Below are 22825 nucleotides of genomic sequence, written 5' to 3'. Positions count from 1 at the left end.
GCCAAGAAGGCCAATGGCATGCTGGTCTGTGTCAGGAATAATGTGGTCAGCAGGATCAGGGCAGTGACTGTCCCCCTTCACTCAGCACTGGTAAGGCCACACCTTGAGTCCTCTGTGCAGTTCTGGGCCCCGCACTACAAGAAGGACACTGAGGTACTGGAGCGTGTCCAGAGACGGGCAATGGTGCTGGGGAAGGAGCACAAGTCCTTTGAAAGGCTGATGAGGGAGCTAGGGATCTAAAGCCTGGAGAAAAGGAGACTCAGAGGAGACCTTATTGCTCTCTACGACAACGTGAGAGGGTGTCAACCTCTTCTCCCACGCCATTAGGAACAGACAGCGGGAAATGGCTTCAAGCTGCACCAGGGGAGATTCAGGGTGGAAGTTAGGGAGAATTGTTTCACTGAAAGGGTTGTCAAGAATTGGAGCAGGCTTTCCAGGGACGTGGTGGAGTCACCATCCCTGTAAGTGTTCAAGAAACAATTGGACGTGGCACTTAATGCTGTGGTTTAATTGGCATGGTGGTGCTCAAAGGTTGGACTCACCAGTCTTGGAGGTCTCTTCCAACCCTAATGATTCCATGATTCTACAGAGGAAAGCATTTCCCCAACATTAGTAGCATTTGCCTCACAGATACTATCAGATGATGTCTGTATTATAATAATATGTGGTATTACTGTGAAAGGGACAGTTGTGTCTTAACATCCAGTGTTCAGAGAGGTGTGTAGTCACACTTTCCCAGCAGTTTTCCTGCAGATGAGAAATGCACGCAACCAAGCAGAGTTTCAGCAGAAAAACTGGAATCGCTGGATAAGAGATCATACAGTAAACAGTTAATCATTGGCATAGGAGATTTTACAAATGGGTAAGGTATAGAGTTATATACCGATCTGGCAGGATGACTATTAGGAGAGACTTGAGACAATCTTATGTTATGTTTGTGTATATCCAAGCATGATAGAGTAACCAAGAGTTCAAAGAACTTCCTTGTAAGCACGCCTTAATGGAGAGCCAATAATGTGCAGGAATAGGAATCAAACTGGTGTTCCCATATCTCTATATGTGCATAGCTGCTTGGTAAATGCTAACTGAGCTGGACATCTGTAGTCCAGCTCAGTGAGCTGAATCTGTCAGTCTTATAGGACCAATTGCTGCTTAGTAAACACAAAAGCTTTGATAAATGCCTATAAATTTGTGTTTAGTCATCACAGTTTGCAGACCATAGATTTTTTGCAATCAATATGCCTAAAGTTAAGAGTCAAGTAGATAATATTTGATTGATGGGTTGAAAATACAAAAAAAGCCAGTTGTCTTAAGTGTTGTTTTAAGAAAGCCCCAAAAGAATAGGGCTCAGACCAAGCCCCGTACAAGTGTGGTCTATTTGTATTTTCATGGCTCAAAGTTGTTACTGAATCCAACCTTATTTTCCTGTAGAAATTGAAATGTTTTGAATTTTATAGTCCTGCAAGAGATGTCTGGCATTTCAAAATAGCTCCTTTTAAGTCTGTGACCATTCCTTCTCTCCAGACACAGATAATTTATTGGTTTATTTCCTCTCCCTCCCCTTCTACCTAGCATGAGACATTGTCTACTGTGTTGGTAGTCCCAATGTTTACTATGCCTTTCACTTATTTCTGCTGTTTTTATAAAATTTTCCTGCTCCATTATGTATGTTTAATTTCAGTAAATTCTTCAACATGCACCTGACATAACTGTGAATTTATTTCACACTGTTATGTGTATCAGTTAGAAATATATCCCCTGTACTTTTCTCTGTGAAATATTTCTTCCTTACCAAGATACCACTTTTGCATTTGACATTCATAACAATGAAGTAGCATATAGGGAGCTGTTTCTGCTTCTAAGAATAATTCAAATGGTTGCCCCCAGCACACATTTTTGCAGCATTGGTTCGTAGATTGAAGAAGTAGGATGTACTTGGTTTTCCGTCTGCTCAGTGGTTCCAGTGAAACTAGTCTTGCAGTCTTTGCATGCCCAAATCCATCAGTAACTATAGAGAAAGTCAGGGTGCATAAATAACTCAGGATCAGCTTCATGAGTATGGGATTTACAGTAACACAGGTCTCATGTAACCATTTGAATTATTTTCTAATGCAGACGAGGATCCAATGTCTCTCTGACTTTGGATATGAGCAGCTTGGGAAGTGTTGAACCTTTCATCTCTGTGCCAACCCCACGAGAAAAAGTAGCAATGGAATACCTGCAGTCAGCTGGTCGCGTCCTGACACGGCAGCAGCTTCGAGACACAGTTGCATGTTCTCATTTACTTCAAACAGAATTCATGGTGAGTTTAACAACATGCTTGAAATGAGGATTTTTGACATAAGTGGCACAACAGAAACTGTGAGTTAAAAATAGTTGGGCGACACTTTAATGCCAAGGTACAAATTGTTTCCAAAGGGCAGATTAGAGAGTTTCAAGGTGGTGTTTTATGTTTGTGCACTAAAGACAGAGAAGTCAATCAGTTATATCCATGGATAATACAGATTCGCCTTGGTTTGAAGTCCCATCATAGATCGGCTAAGTATTATAATAGAGCTACAGTGCAAACAGTCAGAACTGTAACACTGTGACAGTTTCAAAGAGATCATAAATACTGTGATGAAAACAGTCATAATTGGAGATTTTGTTTATTCCCAGGTAAACACCATGTATGTTTGCAATTTCAGCACTAAAATTTAGTCACTGTAAATTATTTTTTGGAGCAGATAGGGACCCACACTTTTTTCCCAAGGTCCAAAATACCTTTAACAAGCATGCCATACAGCAGCCTAATATACTCAAGACAAAGAACTCTGAAGTGTTTTACAAGTGTATTTATTAGTAAAAAGGGAAGAATCTAAAATGAAGAAAGTGGCCAGGTGGAAAAAAGAGCAGAAAAACTCAGGGAAAACACATTACAACACATTACATTAAGAAGACCTGAAAAAGTCTGGTATTGCAAAACACACAGATGAATGAAGCTGTCAGAAAAAAGAAGACACTTTTTACAAGGGAAATAGAAAAGAGCATAAACTGATGCCACTTGAATGTGAAAGTTAAGTAAGGCAGGGCAAAAAAAGTTTTGAATTAAAAAAAATCATAACTTCATGTTTAAACAGATCAAAAGCACGAAGCTTACTAAAGAATCACCATCACTTGATGATCAAAATGGTAGAAAAGTGATTTGGGGAAATTGAACCATTAGATGAGAAGTGACTTCATTATTTGCATCTGCATTGACCCTAGAAGAACTTAAGCAATTTCCTACATCTATAGCAGGGATAGATTCAAGCAGATCACTAGAAGTTCTATCTGATATTGAAGCATTAGTGGAAGGGATTCTATAACAAATCAATAAAATTAATAAAAGTAAGCTAGTAGTCACCCAGGAATCCTAAAGGACTCCATAGATGCACTTACTGATGTATTAACTGGAGAGGTGTGATGTAGCAGTTGTGCTTCAGCAGCTGAGGAAACAGAGGGCCAGAGGTAGCAGTTATTCAGAAGAGTTCCAGAATTGCTCCAGAGACCTGTATATCTAGAAATCTGATGTCTAAATCAGTGAAACTGGAAGAAATTAAAATTAAACATGCCAGAGCACGTGACTCCTTAGGTTTCCTTTTGTTTCCAATTTGTGCATGTGAATCAATCGATGATGTTTGCCATCTTACCCTAAAAATAGCTTTTCATTATGAATAATTGCATCCTATGGAGCAGCCCTTTCAATTACTTTAAAATCCAAGGTTTATAGTAAAAGTAATTTGCTTAAGAAAAGTAAATCCCTCAATTCTTCTGCCATAAAGTGGACAGAGAGTGTACACAGAAAAATTACAATCATCCAACATACTTTTATCACCAGTTATGCCATAGCTTCTCTGCCATTCTGCTGCTTAGGCAGGAAAGTCAGAAGAAATAACTTCATCATGCCTAAGCCCCTCATGTTAAGAGACAGTTTGTACAGACAAATTGGCACCTCATAGAATCCTGTTTACCCGAATCATCGCACACAGCAGTAGTGCACAGCTTTGGGGAGACAGAGTCACATTTTATTTGTCCCTCAGCGGGGCACAACATGGCTTTGGACATTCAGTGTTTCTGCAGAATTTTATTGAAAAGGTCATGACTTGTCTATTCTGTTTTTAAACCATTTTTAGAAATATGTTTTAAGATGAAACTGTTGAACAGTATCTGTTTGCTATGTTCCTTGCTACAGATAACAGCTCAAGTAGGAACTTGAGGCATGTAAAGAACGCAGTATATAACCCTCAGCCATTCTGCTTACACAGCTCATTTTAACTAGCTAAAGAAATACAGTAAGGTAGTCTTCTGGAGACTAGAGTTATTAGCTCCCATGAAAAATTTCCATGTGAAAAAAGTGGAGAAATGGTCGAAGTTTTCAGTGGAAAATTAAAACATGAACAGTTTCAGGTTATTTTTAGTTCTTCATTTTTTTTAATTAACAATTAAAGAGATATTAATTAAAGGGTATATTCAGTTGGGAAAATATACCTGTTTTACAAGGAGGAAGAAACATAATTTGCCCAGCATATATGTTTTCTTTAGTAGCCTGGGTTGCTACTCTTCAAAGGATAGAATATCTGAAGTTGGTGATAGAAGATAAAATTCATTCCCAAAACACCCAAATGTCAAAAAATATTCCTGCATGGGAAAGTGCCTGATCATTAAATCTATAAAATTAGGCCCTCAAAAATAGGAGGGATGAGTATAATGACTACCTGCCTGAATTTTCCTAAATTTTACTACATTTTCTTGAATGCTTTCAGAGATCCAAATCATATTTCTTCAAGTGTATGAATAGCACTTAAAACTTAATGTGAGCCAGAATAGCTGATATTAGAAGGTATTGCTCAGAGAGGGAAACCAGCCCATGAACAATATGCATATGCATCTATAATTGCATGCAAGTGACTGAGCACGGGAATGTGTCCAGTTTGTGCATTATTTGCAATTATTTAATTAAATATGTTTAATAAAATAGTTATATATATATATTGCCTATACATCTACAGAGTTTGTATACTAGTTTGCACATGTTCCTGCTATTTGCAGTCTGCTGGGCTTATTTGCTTCCCTGTTAGCAGGAATGTTATCACCATATTATCCTGATTTTTTTTTTTTTCTGGAATAATCTCTTTTTTCTCACAGCCAGTTTCAGAATAAGTGACTTGTCTGTGGCTGTGATCCACGGTGTATTGTCAGATTTCTGTCTGTGCCCTTGGACTCACAACTACTTACTACTGGGAGGAGACCACTGATTAGAAAGTGTTTACAGGATGTAAGTGATTAATGTTATTAATGGTCCCGGTTGGCCCAAAGAAATGTGTTTCTGTTTTCAACATGGTGGCATTTTTGCATCTGTCAGTAACTCGCCAAATGATGAGCTATTAAAAAATTTCAGCAGGCCTAGTAAGGGAGTCAGCCACACATCTGGAAGACCCTCACCGACCACCATCACTTGGGCAGGCAGAGGACTCTTCCTCACGCATCTTTTTCCAGTCTCTATAGATGACAGACAGAGATCCCATTAAGCACAAGCCTAGTGTCTTGCTCTCTCTCACTTGATGCATAGTTTTAGCATGGAAACCCTTCAGAGGCCATGTACTGGTGGTACTAAGCCAGAACTGAGCTAGGGAAGCTCTAGGTCAGCCAGTTGGAACAATTTGGAGCCCAAGGGCCAAGGGTAAATCTCAGACAGAGGTCACCATTGGGAAGCAGTGGAAGTCAGAGGTAAATATGAGGAGGCTATGGGAGCTCATTTTGTAGTTTTATGGATGAGGAATTGGAGATTTGGAGAGGAAGCAGCATTAGACGCAGGACAGAGGTAAGATGGTTTGACCTGAGGTAGTGGGAATGCGGTTTATGTAAGAATGAAGTCTTAGAAGTGAGAAGATCCTGAACTTAGGACAGCCATCATATGGATGGCAGTACAGCGATCTGAAAAAGGATTGGATGAAGTACCTGCAAGGAAGGTGTGTCTTAGCAGCAGCACTTTGGCTGGCCTGACACAGCAAGTCATTCTTTTGAGGAGCCAGCTGAAGACCAAGAAGAGATCAAGGAAGACACTGAGTGAGGGAGAGGGGAAGAATAAAGAAGGTCCATGAAATGCATGGGCATAAGGCAGAGAAGGTAGAAAAATAAAAATCAACACAGATGCAACCTCACACAGTAAGATGTTCGGAAGCCAAGTTGGGAAGTGGAGACGAATCACAGCATTTCAATATGAACCATCTAAATTTTACTTAACTTTGCCATCTCTTCAAGCAGTAAAGTGAAAGTGTAGCTTCCCCTGCTTGGTGAACCCCTGTAAAGTCTGCTGTTGGGTGCCTGCTTGACAAGCTGTTAGAAACCTCATCCCTGTATCTTTAAAAAAAATCCCTGCAGAGGTCAGTCATGCTGGGCAGGACCAGAGCTTGTCTCTGAAGGACAGGGACCATGCATCTCTGCTGTACCAAAGCACTTGGTAGGCCTGCACCTCTAGAATAGAAACCAAATAATTTTGGAGGAAAATCCTTAAGTAAATTTTCCAGTGATGCAAGCCAACAGATCGTCCTCATGCTCCTATGTATCACTAAGAGGCAATTACATCATATGCCACTGTCTCTTCGGCTAAATGTCCCAGGCTAGCATGATGTTTCCAAGTCTCTAGTTCTTTTAAGTAGAAGTATTAATTTACTGAAGATTGAATTCCAGCTTACTCTAAGACAATTTAAATAATGGTGGCCAAACAAAAAAATCATCAGAAAAATTAAGATTTGAGTAAACTGAAGCATTTTCAATGTGATTTTGCCAGATTATTTTAGTTGGTAAAACATCCCCCACAATCATGAAAAAAAACACACCAACCCCTGCCTGTTTCATCCTGCCTTTTTAAAAGGGTCTGTTTTATTCAACTGTAGAAACATTGTTTCAGGACCTCAAAATCAAAATTGTCCTTACTCTCCCTTAAACCAAGTTAAGTATTTTGTTCAATGCAAATTTTGCTGATTTTTACTTTTCATGATGACAAACAGTTTCAAAAACAGTAATTTTAAGTTTATGAGGAGTTTATCATTTGCGTATTTTTGAAACTTAAAGGAAACTGTCACATTAGTTACTTGCACATCTGCAATGTAAATCAGTCACTAAAAGATGAAAATGAGAAGCAAAAGAAATATCTTCAGATTTTTATTACTTTTGAGTCTGAATGCAAAAGACTAAGGCGTTTCATTCTAGTAGTTTAAATAAAAGGCAAGTGAGGTCTTTGAATTTCATTGATAAGGGCTTAGCAAAAAATTTTCTTAAGGTTTGCCATATATTAATATTTCATTATTTTTAAAGTTCCTGCCCCAATTATGTAAAGTATTGGGGTTTTTTGCCACATTACTTTACTTTTGAACTCCACTTTTCTGGAGTGAATTTTAGTGAATTTTAACCTTGGTCCTAATCCCATAAAAACTTTTTTTTCTAATAATTCATCAGAAGTGTTTCTTGGAAGTCACCGCTTCAATATGCAACTCCCTGTGTTTATTAAAGGAAGGGTGTTGACAGGCTTGAGGTGGGAACCATTTTTTTCTTAATAACTTTGATGTTAAGAGACAGTTGTGTAACAGCAGATGGTCTTCTGGTGATAATTTCCTGCACGGCTCCTTTGGAAAAATCAGTCTGATTTAATTTATTTTTTATAGGAAATACCAATGAATTTTGTGGATCCCAAAGAAATTGACATCCCGAGTCATGGAACTAAAAACCGCTATAAAACAATTTTGCCAAGTAAGTGAGCTAGCCCATGGTTTCCTACTATGACATTTAGTCCTGCTTTGAGAACGTATTGCTGTGAAAATCTGTCTTTATATTTGCTTGTTGTGTACTCATTCATACTTGTGTTTATAATCCATGTAGAAAAATAACAGAAGCCCAGTGCTGTAGGACTGGCAAATGCAGAACTCTCACTGGATGCCTTAGTAGGTACATAGGTTGGCAGCATCCCAGCCATGTGCTGAAGGGCAAACCTGGCTTATACTGATTTTCTCTGAAAGGCAGCTCAGTCAGATGGGTTCAGTGAGGTCTGCTTTGCAGTAGCTCTTCATCATAGCCCAAACCATCTTGCAGTCACTGAATTCCCTCTGGTTGGGTTAAGATACTTGGGATTGAAAACACCCAGACTACAAAAACCAAGTGTAACCTATCTTGTCTTGTAGTGGGCTTCTATCTTAAAAGGTCCTCTGGTGATTGCTTTTTTCTTTTTCCATGCACTAAACTGTCTTTGCAGAAATCTGTTTGCATTCCTGATGCAGTGCTGCCTCTTCATTGCTCTTAACTTGTTACTGCCTTGCTATACTGGTTCTGTATTTTCATTGTATATATTTTCATATGCAATTGCTTTGATATAATTGGAGGTGATTGAAAACTTTTCAGTGGAATAGTTTTCCTTCAAAATACATGTTTCTCTGAAATGCAGCTATTTTCATAACATTTGTTGGTGGATAATGAGATATTCCATTTCTCTTTTATTAAACATTTTGTTTTGTGTTCTGTTTCAAAACAGGTTGCAAAAGTTTTAACATTACATTAAATATAGATATGAATAGTTGAGTTTTTATGACTTTTGGCATCACCAAATTGAAAAAGTTTAGTGATTCAAAATATTACAGAACGTTCCCACAGAAAAATGTAAATCCCTTGCTTAGGTTTGGAATGAAGAATACTTTTAAAATTATCCTATCAACTAGAAGTTTGCTTTCTAAACATCTCTAGAAAATCCTTGCAGGCCTATGTTATATGTTAGTCATTCAAATTCACACATCTTCAATTATGAGGTTTCTCTCACCAAACCTGAAAACATTATAATTTGTTCTTATCACACCAATGCCTTGCAGTCAAACTAATAAAAACTGATGGCCTTCAGCCTCTAGATTAATCTCAGAAATGTGATATTTAGCTGGGAAAGAAGCTTGTGTGGAGTCCTTGCTTCTCTTTAGTCTCCAGTAAAATTTTCACTGTGTTCAAAGTTAGTTTATCTATCGTAACCAATAGCTGTGTGAATCTGAGTTTGGTCAAGAAATAGTGAAGGGAATTAAAGACAGGAGGTAACTGTAATGCAAGTTAGATACCAACAATCTGACAATTCAGCATCCCTAAGAGTCTGGCCCCGTGTCAACAGCATGTACACAGAGGGTGAAATCCTGACCCTTTTGATGACAGCAGGACTTTTGCCGTCAGCTGCAGCAGAGACAAGATATCACCAGCCCTCCTCTGCCTGACTGGCAGAATTTTGGAAGGAGTTCTTCTTTCCATAGCATCTCATGTCCAGGCTGCTCCAGCCACCATCAGGTTCATCTCCAGCAATGCCTTGCAAATGCGATGAGTCCAGTTTCACTGTAGCATGTGTTTTGAATTGGGACATAACAGCTGGGCCATGCTCGATGCTGCTGAGCTTTGAGAACCAGGGTGCCTGTGTATCCTCACCTCCGGTAGCCGGATGTGCCGTTAGCTCCGCGGCACATCTTCAATCCAAGCACACTGCTGGTGTGCACCACAGCAGCTTTGTAACCGTCCTTGACAGAAATCAGCAGGTTTGTTGTGTGTTTGCACCAGGTTTTTAAAAAGAAGATATTTTGAAGATTGAGACACGTGCTCATAATAAATATTCACATGCCCCACTCCCAGTCTGAGAGGGTTTGGAAATTATTTGAGTGATTAAATAGAACAGCTTTCCTGGTTTCCTGCTCAGATGATATCCACCCGCTGCTTTGTACACCCGCATCATCTTTTCCATTCCCAGCACTGGGTGCGTCTCCTGAATCGGGGCACCTGTGATGACAAGTCACGTCCTAAAAATGCCCAGTCCTGCCAGCTCCACCCTCTGTGCTGCAGTGGATATTCTCATTTTCTAAGAGATAATTCCATGACAGGGTGCATGAGGGCAGGTTTATGTTAGCAGATACCACCCAGCCAGACACACGCATGTGAAATACAACTAATGCCTATTGAAAATTATTCCGTATGGAAAACTACAAAGTACAGGAGATGTTACATTTCTATGACAGATGTTTCAGTTGCAGTATAACATAGCCAACACTCTTATGCAAACACCAGGCTGCCGCTTTAAGTTCTCTAAGTGTTATTTGCATTACAATAATATTCTAATCCAGCTACTGAGGGGCCAGTGTGGGATCAGAGTTGAGTGGCTAAGCAGTTCCTTAGGATCAGTGTTTCTCCATCCTTCCTTCTGACTGTGACCCCACCCATAGCTCCTGTTAAACCCTACTCTGTATTTTTAGCTGAATCCCCTCTGCCACCAGTCTACAGTATTTCTCATGACCTCTGAGCAGGTTTCCAATCCTGCACATAAATTTCCCAGTCTCTCACCACAGCCACATTCCTGTGGCAGAATAGCAGCCCTGCTGCTCATTCCTCATCCTCTTACTCCACATCTTCACCTTTGCATCCTTGTCTCCTGCAGCCCCCCACTATACATCCCTGCAGCAGGACCTCAGCTTCCTACTGTGTTCTCCTATATCTCCCACTACTTCTTCAGCCCTATATCTTTCCCACTTCCTGTCTCACTTCTCCATCTCAAACCAGAAGCAGAATTCCTCTGGTATTTCAGAGTATGCATAGACTTTTGCTTACAAATGAGCAAGTAGTTTAACACTATTCTGTGGGTATGTTTGTATGTGCAACACATCCATTAGTTTACCATTCCCTATTCCTCTCTGAAGACTAACCTTAATTCAAAAGTATGCATGAAAACATCCCGGGCAGAACAGCAGATTCACACTAACATGAAGGTAGAAACTACTTAGGGGGTCAGACCCAGAAGTCCACAATCTGCTGCTTGAAGAACTTGTGCTAACACTGGCTCTAACATTCCACTAAAGACAAGGAGAAAGTTAAATTATATGATCAAAGCACTTTATTATGAAAGCATATAAACAGATGCTGGAAAACCATTCTCTTGATGCTGAAATTTTTGAGCTCCCTTTCACTCCCCAGTTCTGACTACAAACAGTCATATTTGCTCCAGTTCTGCTCTGTAATGAAATCTCCAATTGAGTTCCCAGAGTGAATGATCCTCCAGTATCCATGGCATGGCAGGAGGTTGTCCAGCACTGCTGCCATATAACCCTGCTGTTCCCTGCACCAGGCACTGTCATGGAGGCAAGTTACAGTCCCTTTAACACCCTCCTATTCCTCCAACATAAATTCAGGACAACTTTAACAGGAGTTAGAAGAGGCACCTTCTACTGAGAGAACTATTCCAGACTTCCTAGATACTTGGGAAAAAACAGCAGTCATTTTGCCTCAGTTAAAATTGTATTTTATTAGTAATTATAAGTGCTTAGCAGCACCAGTGCATTTTCAGAGGTTTTATAGACATCGATGAATTCAGCCTTGCAGTCAACATCTGTCCTGCTATAGCTTCAGACTCCAAGACTATGCCATCCTTCAGGATAAAATTGTTATGTGCAAGGTATTTGTCATTCAAGAGGAAGCAAATGACTTCCATTTGTGTCTGATGATTGCCTAGTGGGTCTGGATCTTTAGCATTGCTCAGGTTTTCCTCTTCTCAGAGCTCAGTTTACAGCACTTGCCTATTTCATAACTGATCATGACTGTTAATTTATAAAAGATTCCTGTTCAGAAGCAGCATTTGTTTCATTGAGTGGAGTTGGAAGGAGGTCTCAGAAATTGTGAAGCCAATTTAGCTGCTTCCTAGTAACAGAGGGATTTATCTCAAGACATGGTAACTAAACTGGATGTTGGGTCTGCTTGGAAGAGGTTTTTTAAGGTAGGGGTCAAGCAACACCAGAATCAGAGGCATTGTGTGAGCTAGAGGAAGCGGGTGTTTTTTTCAAGGCCATATAGCCTGAGGCATTTGTGGAAATGGCTAATAACCACTCTGTGCTAAAAGAAATGAGAGGTTTCCTGTCCTCATATTGTTAAGGGAAAAAAAACCCTCTAATTTAAAAAAGGTAGGAAAGCTGGTACAAAGATTTTTTAACACAAGTTAATTAGGGTTCACGTACTGCTATTAACCACAGAAGATAAGACTTCCATGCGCAGACTTTTATGCAGTCATTTGCATATTTTAAGAAACATGCTTTCAAAACATTATCCTGGGTTCTACAAAGGCTCCGCTCCTGTCTGAGGTGCTCCTGTGACCTCCAGTGGAAAAAGGACATAAAGTATGTTTGGGATCATCCCGTCTCTTCCTTTGATTTGCAAAGGTTTTATCATGTTCTTAGGAAGAAGATGAAAAGTCACAAAAGAAATCCAGAAGCAACTCTGAACATACTAGGTTTTGCTGCAGCATATGTGTATATATCAGTTCTATATTTTTTGTGTAAACAGCAGGGCTACACACTAAGCAGTGTTTTTTATCTCTTTCTAGCTCAGTGCCCATATATGTATCTGTAAATGCATTGCCTAGATTGCAAAGGAGCTATCCAGAGACTATTTCCAAACTGATACGTGTCTGTATACTGTCAAAAAACCCTGCTGATTATAACTAAGTATTTAAGCAAATTGCCAGAAGAAATTATTTTTTCAGCATACAAATATTTCTATATCATTTTGTTAGTAGCAGAATATTTTTTTCAGAAAAAGTGTGAAGTCAAAGTGTGTTGCTAGAAAGGCAAAACATAGGCATCTTGCTCCCCGCCTGCTTCCCCCTTTCTGTTTCATTGCATACTTGAGAATATGCTGCTTTAATTCCAAAATGGTAGTGCATGGAGGAGGGGGGGTGGGGGAGGGAGAGGTCATATCATCACAAATGAAGAAGCAAAACCTTCCTTTCCAGGAGGGATTTAATAGCCCCCAACTCTTTACTCAATAGAACTGTCCCCCACTCCATTCTAGAGCATCCAAGACTGAAGGAAAGAAGAGTGTGACGAAAAATGTTCCTCTGTTTTGGCATTATGTCTCTAGTCCAGTACACATGAATGGTCACAAATTGTGTCAGACTGAACAGGACTGAAGGGAAAAATATGGATAACCTAGTCTAGCCCCTTACAGTCAACATGAATTGGTATAAAATAATATATTTTATTTCATCCCAGGCAGAGGAATATTTTCTTAATTTAAATCCAACTGTCCAGTGCAGTCACTGAACACTACAGCTTCAGGCCAAAGTACCACAGTCAAGTTCAAAGGGCTTGGTGCAATTATGAGCCATTGTCCAGTGACAGGACACAGGTTTCAGTGACAGTCTAAGCAGGTCAGCTCGAAGGCAGCATGGGCAGACTCGACCTCACTGAGCATTGCCTGTGTTTGACAGTGTTGCTCCAGTGCCCACAGCTCACTGAGATGGTTCTGCACAGCCCAGCACTGTGCAGTACAGGGGTGCCTTAGTTACATGTGATGATCCTTTGCAGAGGGAAGAACTTGGTGTGTAATTCTTTACTGCTTGACAGCCCCAAATAACAATAGGGTTTTTTTCCTTCAAAAAGTCTTTGATTCTCTTTAGAAATCTTCTAACTATGGGTTTTCTTATTAATTTCCATCTTCCTTGTGCTCTTAGATCCTCTAAGCAGAGTGTATTTGAAACCAAAAAATCCATCTGACTCCTTGAGTACCTACATAAATGCTAACTACATTAGGGTAAGTAAATGCACACTCTTCACGTACTTTTGAGAAAATATTTTATTTCCTGTGTGAATAGCTGGTTTTGCCAAGGTGCCACTTATTTTATTGTTACCCATCTTCATTGATAATTCCAAATCCTTTTGTCTACGTATGTGTGATAGAAATAGTTTCATAAGCCATTTCTAACAAAGACCACATAGTCATGAATGTACAGAAATGGTTGTAATAAAAAAAAATATTGAATAATTTATAAAAAATATTAAGAAACACATGCATTACTATCTGTTTAGTTTGGTATTTACTGTTTCATATTGACCTACTCCCTTATAGTAAATAAAAGAGGGTTACCTTTTAACAGTGACAGATACCAGTACTTTATAAAGATCCAGTTGATAGTTCTGAAATCAACAGTTAAGTAATTAAACAACTACTGTAACAAGTTTGTGAAAAGGAACATAAACAAACGTTAAATATTCACAGTGCCCACAACACAGCCGTTCACATTTTACTCCCTATACTGGTCACATGACACAGTGATATAACCAAGCATGAACCCTGCTGGAAAGCAGTATTTCTAAGTGTCAGGTATGCTGTAGTCCTTGATCACACACACAGACACACGCACCTGCACACAGAGCTTTCGTGAACTCATGACAGAGTATATGCTAAATAGACTACAAAGAAACTAATTTAATCATATTTTAGGAGTGTAGTCCTCTACCTGCAAAATTAAATGTTTTCTTTGGAATTATCATCCAAACCCTCAGCTGGAATAAAGGTAATAGTGCAATGAAAATTTGGCCACAGAGCTCTACAGTGATGCTGCTTCTTTAATTAACAGTACAAAATATGTAGGTACACAGCAGCATGCCCCTTACCCTGCCTTACTTTGCATCATCCTGTACTTTCAGCATTTCTTATGAAGACATTATCACGTAACTAAGCAGAGTGGTTCTATTTGGACAGCAGTGACATCATATCCAAGAGCCAGGCCATATGTTGAGCCCTCTGAGGTCTCTCTTTCCCCTATGCCACCACCCTTCACTCTCACATATGGTGATTCCTCTTGCTACTAACACCAGTTAAACTGTCAGCAGCTGTGGAAGAAAAAATGCAACTCAGCAATGAAATGAAATTTCACATCCATGTATACAAAATCATTGGGCTTGCTGGGATCCTGACAGACCTGTCTTGGACAAAGTATGTTCAGGCAGATTGGTGAGTGGCTGGAGGACAGTTTGTGCCAGATCAGGATTATCCCACTGGTTCATGCAATGAGTAGCAGCTGTCATGGAGAAAAACTCACAAAAGGAAGACCCAAGGCTAGAGGCTCCCACACCACCTCATGCTGTTTTCCATTCACTCATTCCCTTCAGACATAGCCAGGCTCTCTCCTGCATTACTGTTGGGCACCCTGTCACTGCACAAAATCATAACTTCTCCTATTCACAGAAAAAATAAGAAGGTGTATCTTTTTTTTCCCCATTTCTTCTTGTCTTTCCCTCTCTTCTGCTTCTCCACTGTTTGCCTGACCTTTCTTTGACCTCCTGAATGCTCATATGTGTCTTGGAACTCCCTATACTCCCTATATATGTTGTCCTTCCTATAAAGTCTCATAAAGGCACTTCTCCCTCAGAAAACATGTATAGCAGTCTTTGACTCTACAAGCAATCATGTATTTAAAGATTTTCCTGTCATGAAACTTTGTAGATATCAGTTTTATAGTTCTTCTTTTCTCTCCTGTGGCTTATTGAATATAAACTAGTTTGAAAACACTGCTGCAATTTAAATTATAGATTAAAGTACCACTGGATGAGGAAAGTCCCAATAACTTGAAGAATGGAGTTAGTTAAAAGAAACCAAGTAAGCAGAGAAATTTGAGAGGAATTGTTGTATTCACAGAACCATTTAAGTTCATCAAATCAGTTTCCAGAGAAAAAACTGTTCTACTGAAAAAATTCTGATCTGCTCTACTTTTAGTTGTAACTTCTTTCAGTTGAAATTTTTTTTTAATTTCAGATTAATTTTTTTGCCCCTTCTGCTCTTTTATTCATCTGCAGTATTTATTGAGCACATGAATTTAAAGTAAATGCTTTTGTGTCTGTTTCTGAACTAGGGATATGGAGGTAAAGAGAAGGCTTTCATTGCAACTCAGGGGCCCATGATTAATACCGTGAATGATTTCTGGCAGATGGTTTGGCAAGAAGACAGCCCTGTCATTGTTATGATCACAAAGCTGAAAGAAAAAAATGAGGTATGACAATTAGCAAAACAGAGAAATTATTCCTATGGCTGCATACTATAGAAGGGACTTTAGAAGATACAGAAGGAAGCTAGCAGATAACTGGTTCTTAAATGATCTGTTAATAAGGGATGTGAAAAATAATGAGGGGGTATCCAAATACATCAAGTGCAACAGCATGGCCACTGTAAGACATTATGTATTACAAAAAAGAATTCCATTTTCTAGATCTGTGTTGCTGGGTTCCTAACATTTTAAGAAACACCTCATTTATCTGTTGGTCACCTCTGTACTTCTTTTTACTTTCTGGTATATAAAGACTAGATGGTTAATGTTATGATTAGCCTGACATGGCTGAAGTTTGCATTTTGCTATAATGTCAGGGATTAAATACATTCCCAATGTTACAAATCTGGACCATCCCAGAAATACAGTTTGGGCTCCCAGATGCCAACACCACAGAGGAACTTTGAATGGAAATAATACTCTTTACCTTGTTATCAATTAGACTTGACAATTGTATTTTAGTGCCTAATGGCCAACTAACAGCCTGTTATGCATTTCATGGCTTTTGCATCAATTCCAAACTATGTCTTCAATATCTTTATATAGTAATCATGTAAATTTTTGTCAGGCTTTCCTTGATAGCGCCAGCACCCATATTTCTAACTACCAAAAATTAGGAACAAAATTCATTCTCCTATGCAGAAGGCCAATACAGAACCTATTGTGGAAGTCTGAATGTTAAAGAAGTGTTTTACAGGGCTTGTGGACAAGAGAGTGTCGGAAATAAAGGAGATGGACTTTTTTCTTGAGTCCAGACTTAGTAACGATTCCCAGCTCCAGTTAGGTGCCTCAATCAAATCTCAGCACAAAGCCACATAAGCCCAGGGCTGTATTTCCCCTGCTACACTCACACCCCTGCTATTCAAACTCAGATGCATGATGGTAGAGCAATAGAGTTTATTCAGGAAAAGTTTCTTGTCTGAGTGATCAAGGACCAAGAGTCTGAGTGTATTCCCAGGGCTCAAACTCACTGGTCCATTTAAATGTGCACTCAATAGACATACTCTTCTTTCTTCTGCCCTTGACTGTTGCTTCACTCTTTCTCAGCATGAGTTTGGACTTCTAACGTGAACTTAAAATCCAGGGGATTTTAGGAAACTGTATATAAAAAGTAGGTTGGTTCTGTAAAATGTCCCAAGACCTATTCCCAAACTAGGTGCCATTTTGCACTAGACTGTTCAAAGAGGTGTTCAGAATCCTACATTTAAGATTAACCATGAAAGCATAGCAATCGACCAGGCTAATAGAACAAAAGAGTAAGTATTTCACTGAGGAAATGCTGACTGTTTAAACACTCACATCTGACACTGTGTAAGAAGAATGACTTGAAAGAAGTGCCCAGTGGTTTTCATCATGTCAGGAAGCTCTGTGTTTACCTGAGTTACGCAGGCTCTAGGCATTGGTGTTTATAGGCATTGTTGTGGCTGCCAATGGTAATTTCCTCCATACAGAAAGGGTGAGGAATCTCAAGTTGTTCCCAGGCTATATAGAGAGAGACTGTTTGTGCAAGCTGTTCTGTCTAGAAACCTTAGGAGCTCTCCCACTGTCAGCAGGTTCCTCCTGATACCTGGCTTGCCATTGAAAAGAAAGCAAACTCTTAGTGGCCATGCTCAGCATATTATCTTCACTGCTGAAATATTTGCTCTCTATAGAGAAGGCAAAAGCAGATTTTATTTAACATAGTAGCACTTGGTATTTTTTCCCTTCTGTGGTCTGCTTTATTTCCATCATTTTCAGGGTGGTATATCTGCAGTATGCAGACATACAGGTACCTTCATATCTGCAAGCATATTTATCCACTCATCCACATTCACCCCTGAACAAACAAACCTCCATACCTGACTCTTGTGTATAGGCTGTATTCCTCAGCTGGTATAACACCAGTCAGCCTTCTTTTGAACTATGATGTAATGTAATGTATGAACTAATGTATAATGTAGGAGCTCTCAAATGAGAGACACATGAAAAACTTTAATCTCAACAATAAATCATTTTATTTTGCAAAAGAAAAATTATTTGTGACATTAGTGTCCTAGTTCAAGATATTGATGTAACAAATTTGCATTAACAATAGGAATTGTGTGGAATTATGATGTTTAAAGGTTACTACAGGGTTACTTCCATGTATCAGATGAAAAAATGGTTTAGACTTGCTGTGGTAAGTATGAGCTTTTACAAGATAGCTGAAGATATGAGTGTAGAATGCTGAGAAAAATATTTATTTCATCTGTACAAAGGAAACATGCAGAATTTGTCAAACACTGTCCACAAAACTGCAGAATGTTTGAACAAATTGAAAATCTACCTGTGCAAGGAGAGTCCACAGCAAAGGAGCTTCTGCCTGAATAACTGGTGAGAAACTTGGAAACTAGGCCATGATTTTGGGGTTAGTATGAGGAAAACCACATCTCATCTAGTGATCTAGGTACCCTTTGTGGTCACTGAAGAACAGTAGTCAGCTCCAGAAGGTGATCCATCCCACTTTGAGAGAATGAGATAAATCACTAACTGAAGGTGATCTCTTAAGAATCTCTAATTCTGTACTAATATTCTAGGACACAATCCTCCAAACCTTTACACACAAAGCACATACAATTTTCATATATTACTGAGTTTAGTCAGAACAACTGAGCAGTGGAATTTAGATAAATACGTGGGGTGTAAGAACGTCACAGACATGTATATATATTATTTCATAGAGAAATCTATAGACTTCTCTTTTATCAGCTGATTTTTATCATTGATATATGTACTACATCAATAATAAGCATTTATTCTGCCTTCAAAACTTACTAGCAGCATTATCTATTAAACAGGAAACATATTTTGGGAAGCATAAGTAAAGAATCTTGTACAGCATTCTGCAAGAAGAGAGCACTAATGCTACTTGATGCATCAGATTACTCAGATAATGCAAATCCTGTTGTCAGTAATTATCTAGAACAACCTTGTTAACTCACTGTTTAAAGCTCATGTCATATCTCATTTTTCGGGTTGGTCTATATATGGTCTACCCTTATATATATACAGCCAAGTAGATTTTGGAATTCAGAAATCCTACCTTTTACAGACTTCACATAAGCCTCTTTGAAGATTACTTATTAGTTGAGTATTGGTACCATAGATAGGTTTTAGAAGAACTTAGGAAGATTTGGTGCTGTGAGGATTTCAGTATATGAAGGCAAATCCTGCAAGCCCTCTTAAAGTGTACCTCTCATACTTGAGTTAGCAGTGACAGTAAATAGAGGGCAGGAGTAAAAAGGGATTCTGGAATTGAAGCTTTGCTGTTATTATTCTTTACTGTTGTGTTATCGGGACCTTTAATGTGTAAATTTATAGGCCTAGCTATATGGAGAAATATCCCAGATGCAGAGTTGGAGTAAAGCAACTGCACAAATATTTGAGAATTTTTAAACTAATTTTGTTCAGGGTCCAAATCCAGAGAATGTAAAGCAGTAAACACCATGTCACCTGGGGCAACCTTCCTCCATTTGGCAGAACTGGGAACCAGGCTGCAGTAGGCACAGTTCTGGCAAGTTGAAAACATTGACTGTGATAAATCACAGGCACCAGCCCCAGACCACGGCAGGGCCAGATCGCACTCAGTTATGGAGATCTACCTCTGGGGCTGTCCCATGAAGCTTGGCATCCAATGGCATGAGATAGGGCATTCCAGGAGGCAGGAGCGGGAATGGAAGGAAGCCCAAGCCTGCAGCCCTGTCGCAGGGGGGAAGGACAAAGGCTGAAATCAATTAAAAGTCATGTGAGAGAGTGTTTCTTGTATAAACTTCCTGTTTGTCAGGGAATGTTTAGTTGGGGGTAGGGAGGGGCCATGTTAGGTTGATTCTGATAAATACTGTGTGCAGTGAGTTTTTACTGCTTGCACACCTGAGGCTGGACATCAGACTCTTCACCTGCTATATCAGATGTTTGAATGGGTTTAAAATGTGTCTACCAGAGAAGAATTTTCTTTTATGTACAAGTAACAGCTTGAGGCAGTTTACTTTTTTTTTTTATTATGGTCCTGAGATTTTGTATATTATTTTCTGTATATCTGATAACTTTATCCCTCCTACCATCATCTTTTCCCTTTTTTCAGTTAACTTTAAAAAACATGTTAATTCCCCACTCCTTGTAAGTGCTTGCATCAGCTTATCCCACCTGTATTTTCAAGGCTATTTTTAAAGTAGCAACAAACAGTATTTTTAAAGGATGCACAGCAACAGTGTTAAAAATAATCCATTGTATCTCACTAAAAGTAGACTGACTATTAAATGAAAGTTATTTTAATGAACAGCCACATTTCATTGTCCACCCAGCACAATTGCCAATTCCAGTTCTGGGAAAGAGTCAAGAAAAACACTCTTCTGGAGTGCCTGAAGGGTTTGTAGTGAGTGTTGCATGCTCACATTTATCAAGAAGTCTCAGGAGTTTACTCAACTATTGTTGATTGTTGAGGCACAATTGTGTATTTAGACTTTTCTTTTTCCCATATTAGCACTGAAAACTACACTCCCAGGGAGGGGCATGAACTGCAGATCTGGCAGATGATAGAAACTATATGTGTCACATGGGTAGACTGTGGAACTTGTGAACACTCTTTTCATACAAATTTCTGAGTATTTTATTACCATTCTCAATCTCTTCGGGGAGACAGCAAATTTAGGATGTTCGAGTAGTTCTGCAAAAGACAGGATTTGAGCGAAACCAGTGAGAATGGCCAGCATTATTTCAGGAAATGTGGCTTTCACACACTTTACACTATTAAGGTAATGAGCATCTATTTTTAGGAAAGCATTTTTACAATTGAGGTGATTCAGTTCAATCCACTATTGGGTTATCGAGTAGCAACTTAAATATCACATCTGGTGGTAAAGCCTTGCATTCCACTGTTTTTCTGGATCGTTTTTAGCAGTATTTACTGGAAGTTATGCTTTATGGAAATTAATTATATTAAAGGCATTGTTTCATTTTGCTGCATAATGTAGGCTACTGTCTATCTACATGTATACCAGTTGCTTCAGCAAGAGTTTATGAGGAAATACAAGCAAGGTCTTTCTGGGATTCCTATTATTGTAGAACTGTTCTCTTGGGGTTTGGGGTTTTTTGTTTGTTTATTTGGTTGGTTGGTTGGGTTTTTATTCCTGTGTATTGGATATTAAAATAGAAGGTTTCCTTTAAAAGTTGGGGAGTCTTTTTATTTAATGAATGAGTTGGGCAGCATTATTTCAGAAAATGTGGCTTTCAAACACTTTACATTCTTTAGGGAATAAGCATCCGTTTCTAGAGGAATATTTATACAACAGAGATACTAATTTTCCTATAGCCTATGGAGATACTCTAATGGAAACTAATACTGAAGACTTGAATACAAGCAAACTATTGCAAGGAAAAAATAAAATTATTTGCCTTGTAAATACTATTTCTTCATCTCCTTTTTAGTAGAAGTTTGTCAGATAAATTGCTGAAATAGTGTAAAACTATTGATTCATTGAGAATTTTGCATACAATTTTGTGTAGCTCTAGCAAGACTGAAGAATTTTTTAATGCTAATTTCCAGGAAGTTATATAATAAAACAACTCAGGTTCCTCAAAATACTTTAACATGCACATTAAGTCAAATTGAGTTTAGTAAAATCTAAGGACACATTTATATGCTTTCTTGTATCAGGGCCCAGGAGAGTAAATAGAATAAAAAGCCTTGTGATCAGAGGACAAATTCTGAATCTTTTGCTTAGAAGGAAATCCCATTTGGAAAGATAAAACTTCAAAAGTTGAACTTTAGAGTTTTCTAGAAAAAAAAACCTCTTTAATTTTGAACGTGGAAAATAATTCCTATAACTGAATTTCACTAAGCTTTTAAGAATAAAAACAGCTTTCCAAATTGTTCTGTACTGTAAAACCCAGATCCTGAAAGCCAGGCCTAAGATATTCCATAAAAACTCTGCAAAATCTTAAATAGGAATACTTCTGACATGAATAGCACTTCAGTTGAACTCATCTGAATTTTGCAGAAAAATACCTTCTTTCTAAAAATTAGACATGAATATGGCTCCAGGATTCAGTTTGTTGATGACACTGATGCTTGCTTTCCAGAAATGTGTGCTTTATTGGCCAGAAAAAAGAGGAATCTATGGGAAGGTTGAAGTCCTTGTTAACAGTGTGCAAGAATGCAAAAACTACACTGTCCGTCAGCTTACAATAAAGGTAATAATATGCGTCTGAGAAGCATAATTCACAATGTTCTCTTTTCTTTATTGTAAAATGAAGTTAAAGTGTTGGCTTTTTTAAAGGGTCTAAATTTATGCAGGAGGAGCTATGAAGCTGCAAGGTAGGGTTGAGACCAAAGTACTGGAATACTTATTGTATTGACACTTTGTATGACTCTGGCAATAGAAAAGGCTTCAAAAAAGAGTGCAAGTTTCATTCTCTTGAATTGCATTTGTTTTGGGGCCCTTTTAGCATTGCCAAGGCAAAGTAAAGGGATTTTACTTAATGACAGCATTAGCATAGCATTGTTCTAAAAAAAGATATGCTGCTTATGTTGTGTGCTGAGTGCAACTATAACCTATCTGAGAAGCTAAAAAGAAGTATATAAAGAAATCTCCATGCTTTCCTGGTTCTCACTAAACATTAATTGTGCAAAATAAGACAGATGCCCCTCTTCTGAGTTAACTCCCCATATTACACTCTCATGCTATCAGATTGACCTGCTACTCCTGACAGAGCATTACAATAAATAATGTATTGGGAAAATTTGTTTAGTGTTTCAGCCCCAGCACTGAGAAGTGAGCAGAATCATATCATCCAATAAAAACTACCCTAGCCCATATTTAGCCCCTTGTTGAAGTAAGTGGTAGCAGACTCTTTTGGAGAGAATAACTGAACAAACTGGGATATCTTGTTAATTTAGAAGGGCAGTTCTTATGT

General features: G+C 38.7%; 1 protein-coding gene across 1 annotated transcript in view; it reads left to right on the top strand.

Annotated features, from left to right (window-relative positions):
- Nucleotides 1-22825, top strand: part of PTPRR (protein tyrosine phosphatase receptor type R) — a 137938-nt gene that overhangs the window by 106201 nt on the left and 8912 nt on the right. The window contains exons 7-11 of the mRNA XM_068190205.1: nucleotides 2116-2302; nucleotides 7686-7770; nucleotides 13523-13602; nucleotides 15704-15841; nucleotides 21992-22102. Of these exons, the coding sequence (XP_068046306.1) occupies nucleotides 2116-2302; nucleotides 7686-7770; nucleotides 13523-13602; nucleotides 15704-15841; nucleotides 21992-22102 (601 nt within the window). The remainder of the gene's footprint in view (nucleotides 1-2115; nucleotides 2303-7685; nucleotides 7771-13522; nucleotides 13603-15703; nucleotides 15842-21991; nucleotides 22103-22825) is intronic.

Source organism: Anomalospiza imberbis, chromosome 5 (genome assembly GCF_031753505.1).
Source record: "Anomalospiza imberbis isolate Cuckoo-Finch-1a 21T00152 chromosome 5, ASM3175350v1, whole genome shotgun sequence".
In the NCBI taxonomy this organism is placed as follows: Eukaryota; Metazoa; Chordata; class Aves; order Passeriformes; family Viduidae; genus Anomalospiza; species Anomalospiza imberbis.
This window is presented reverse-complemented; position numbering and strand designations above follow the sequence as displayed.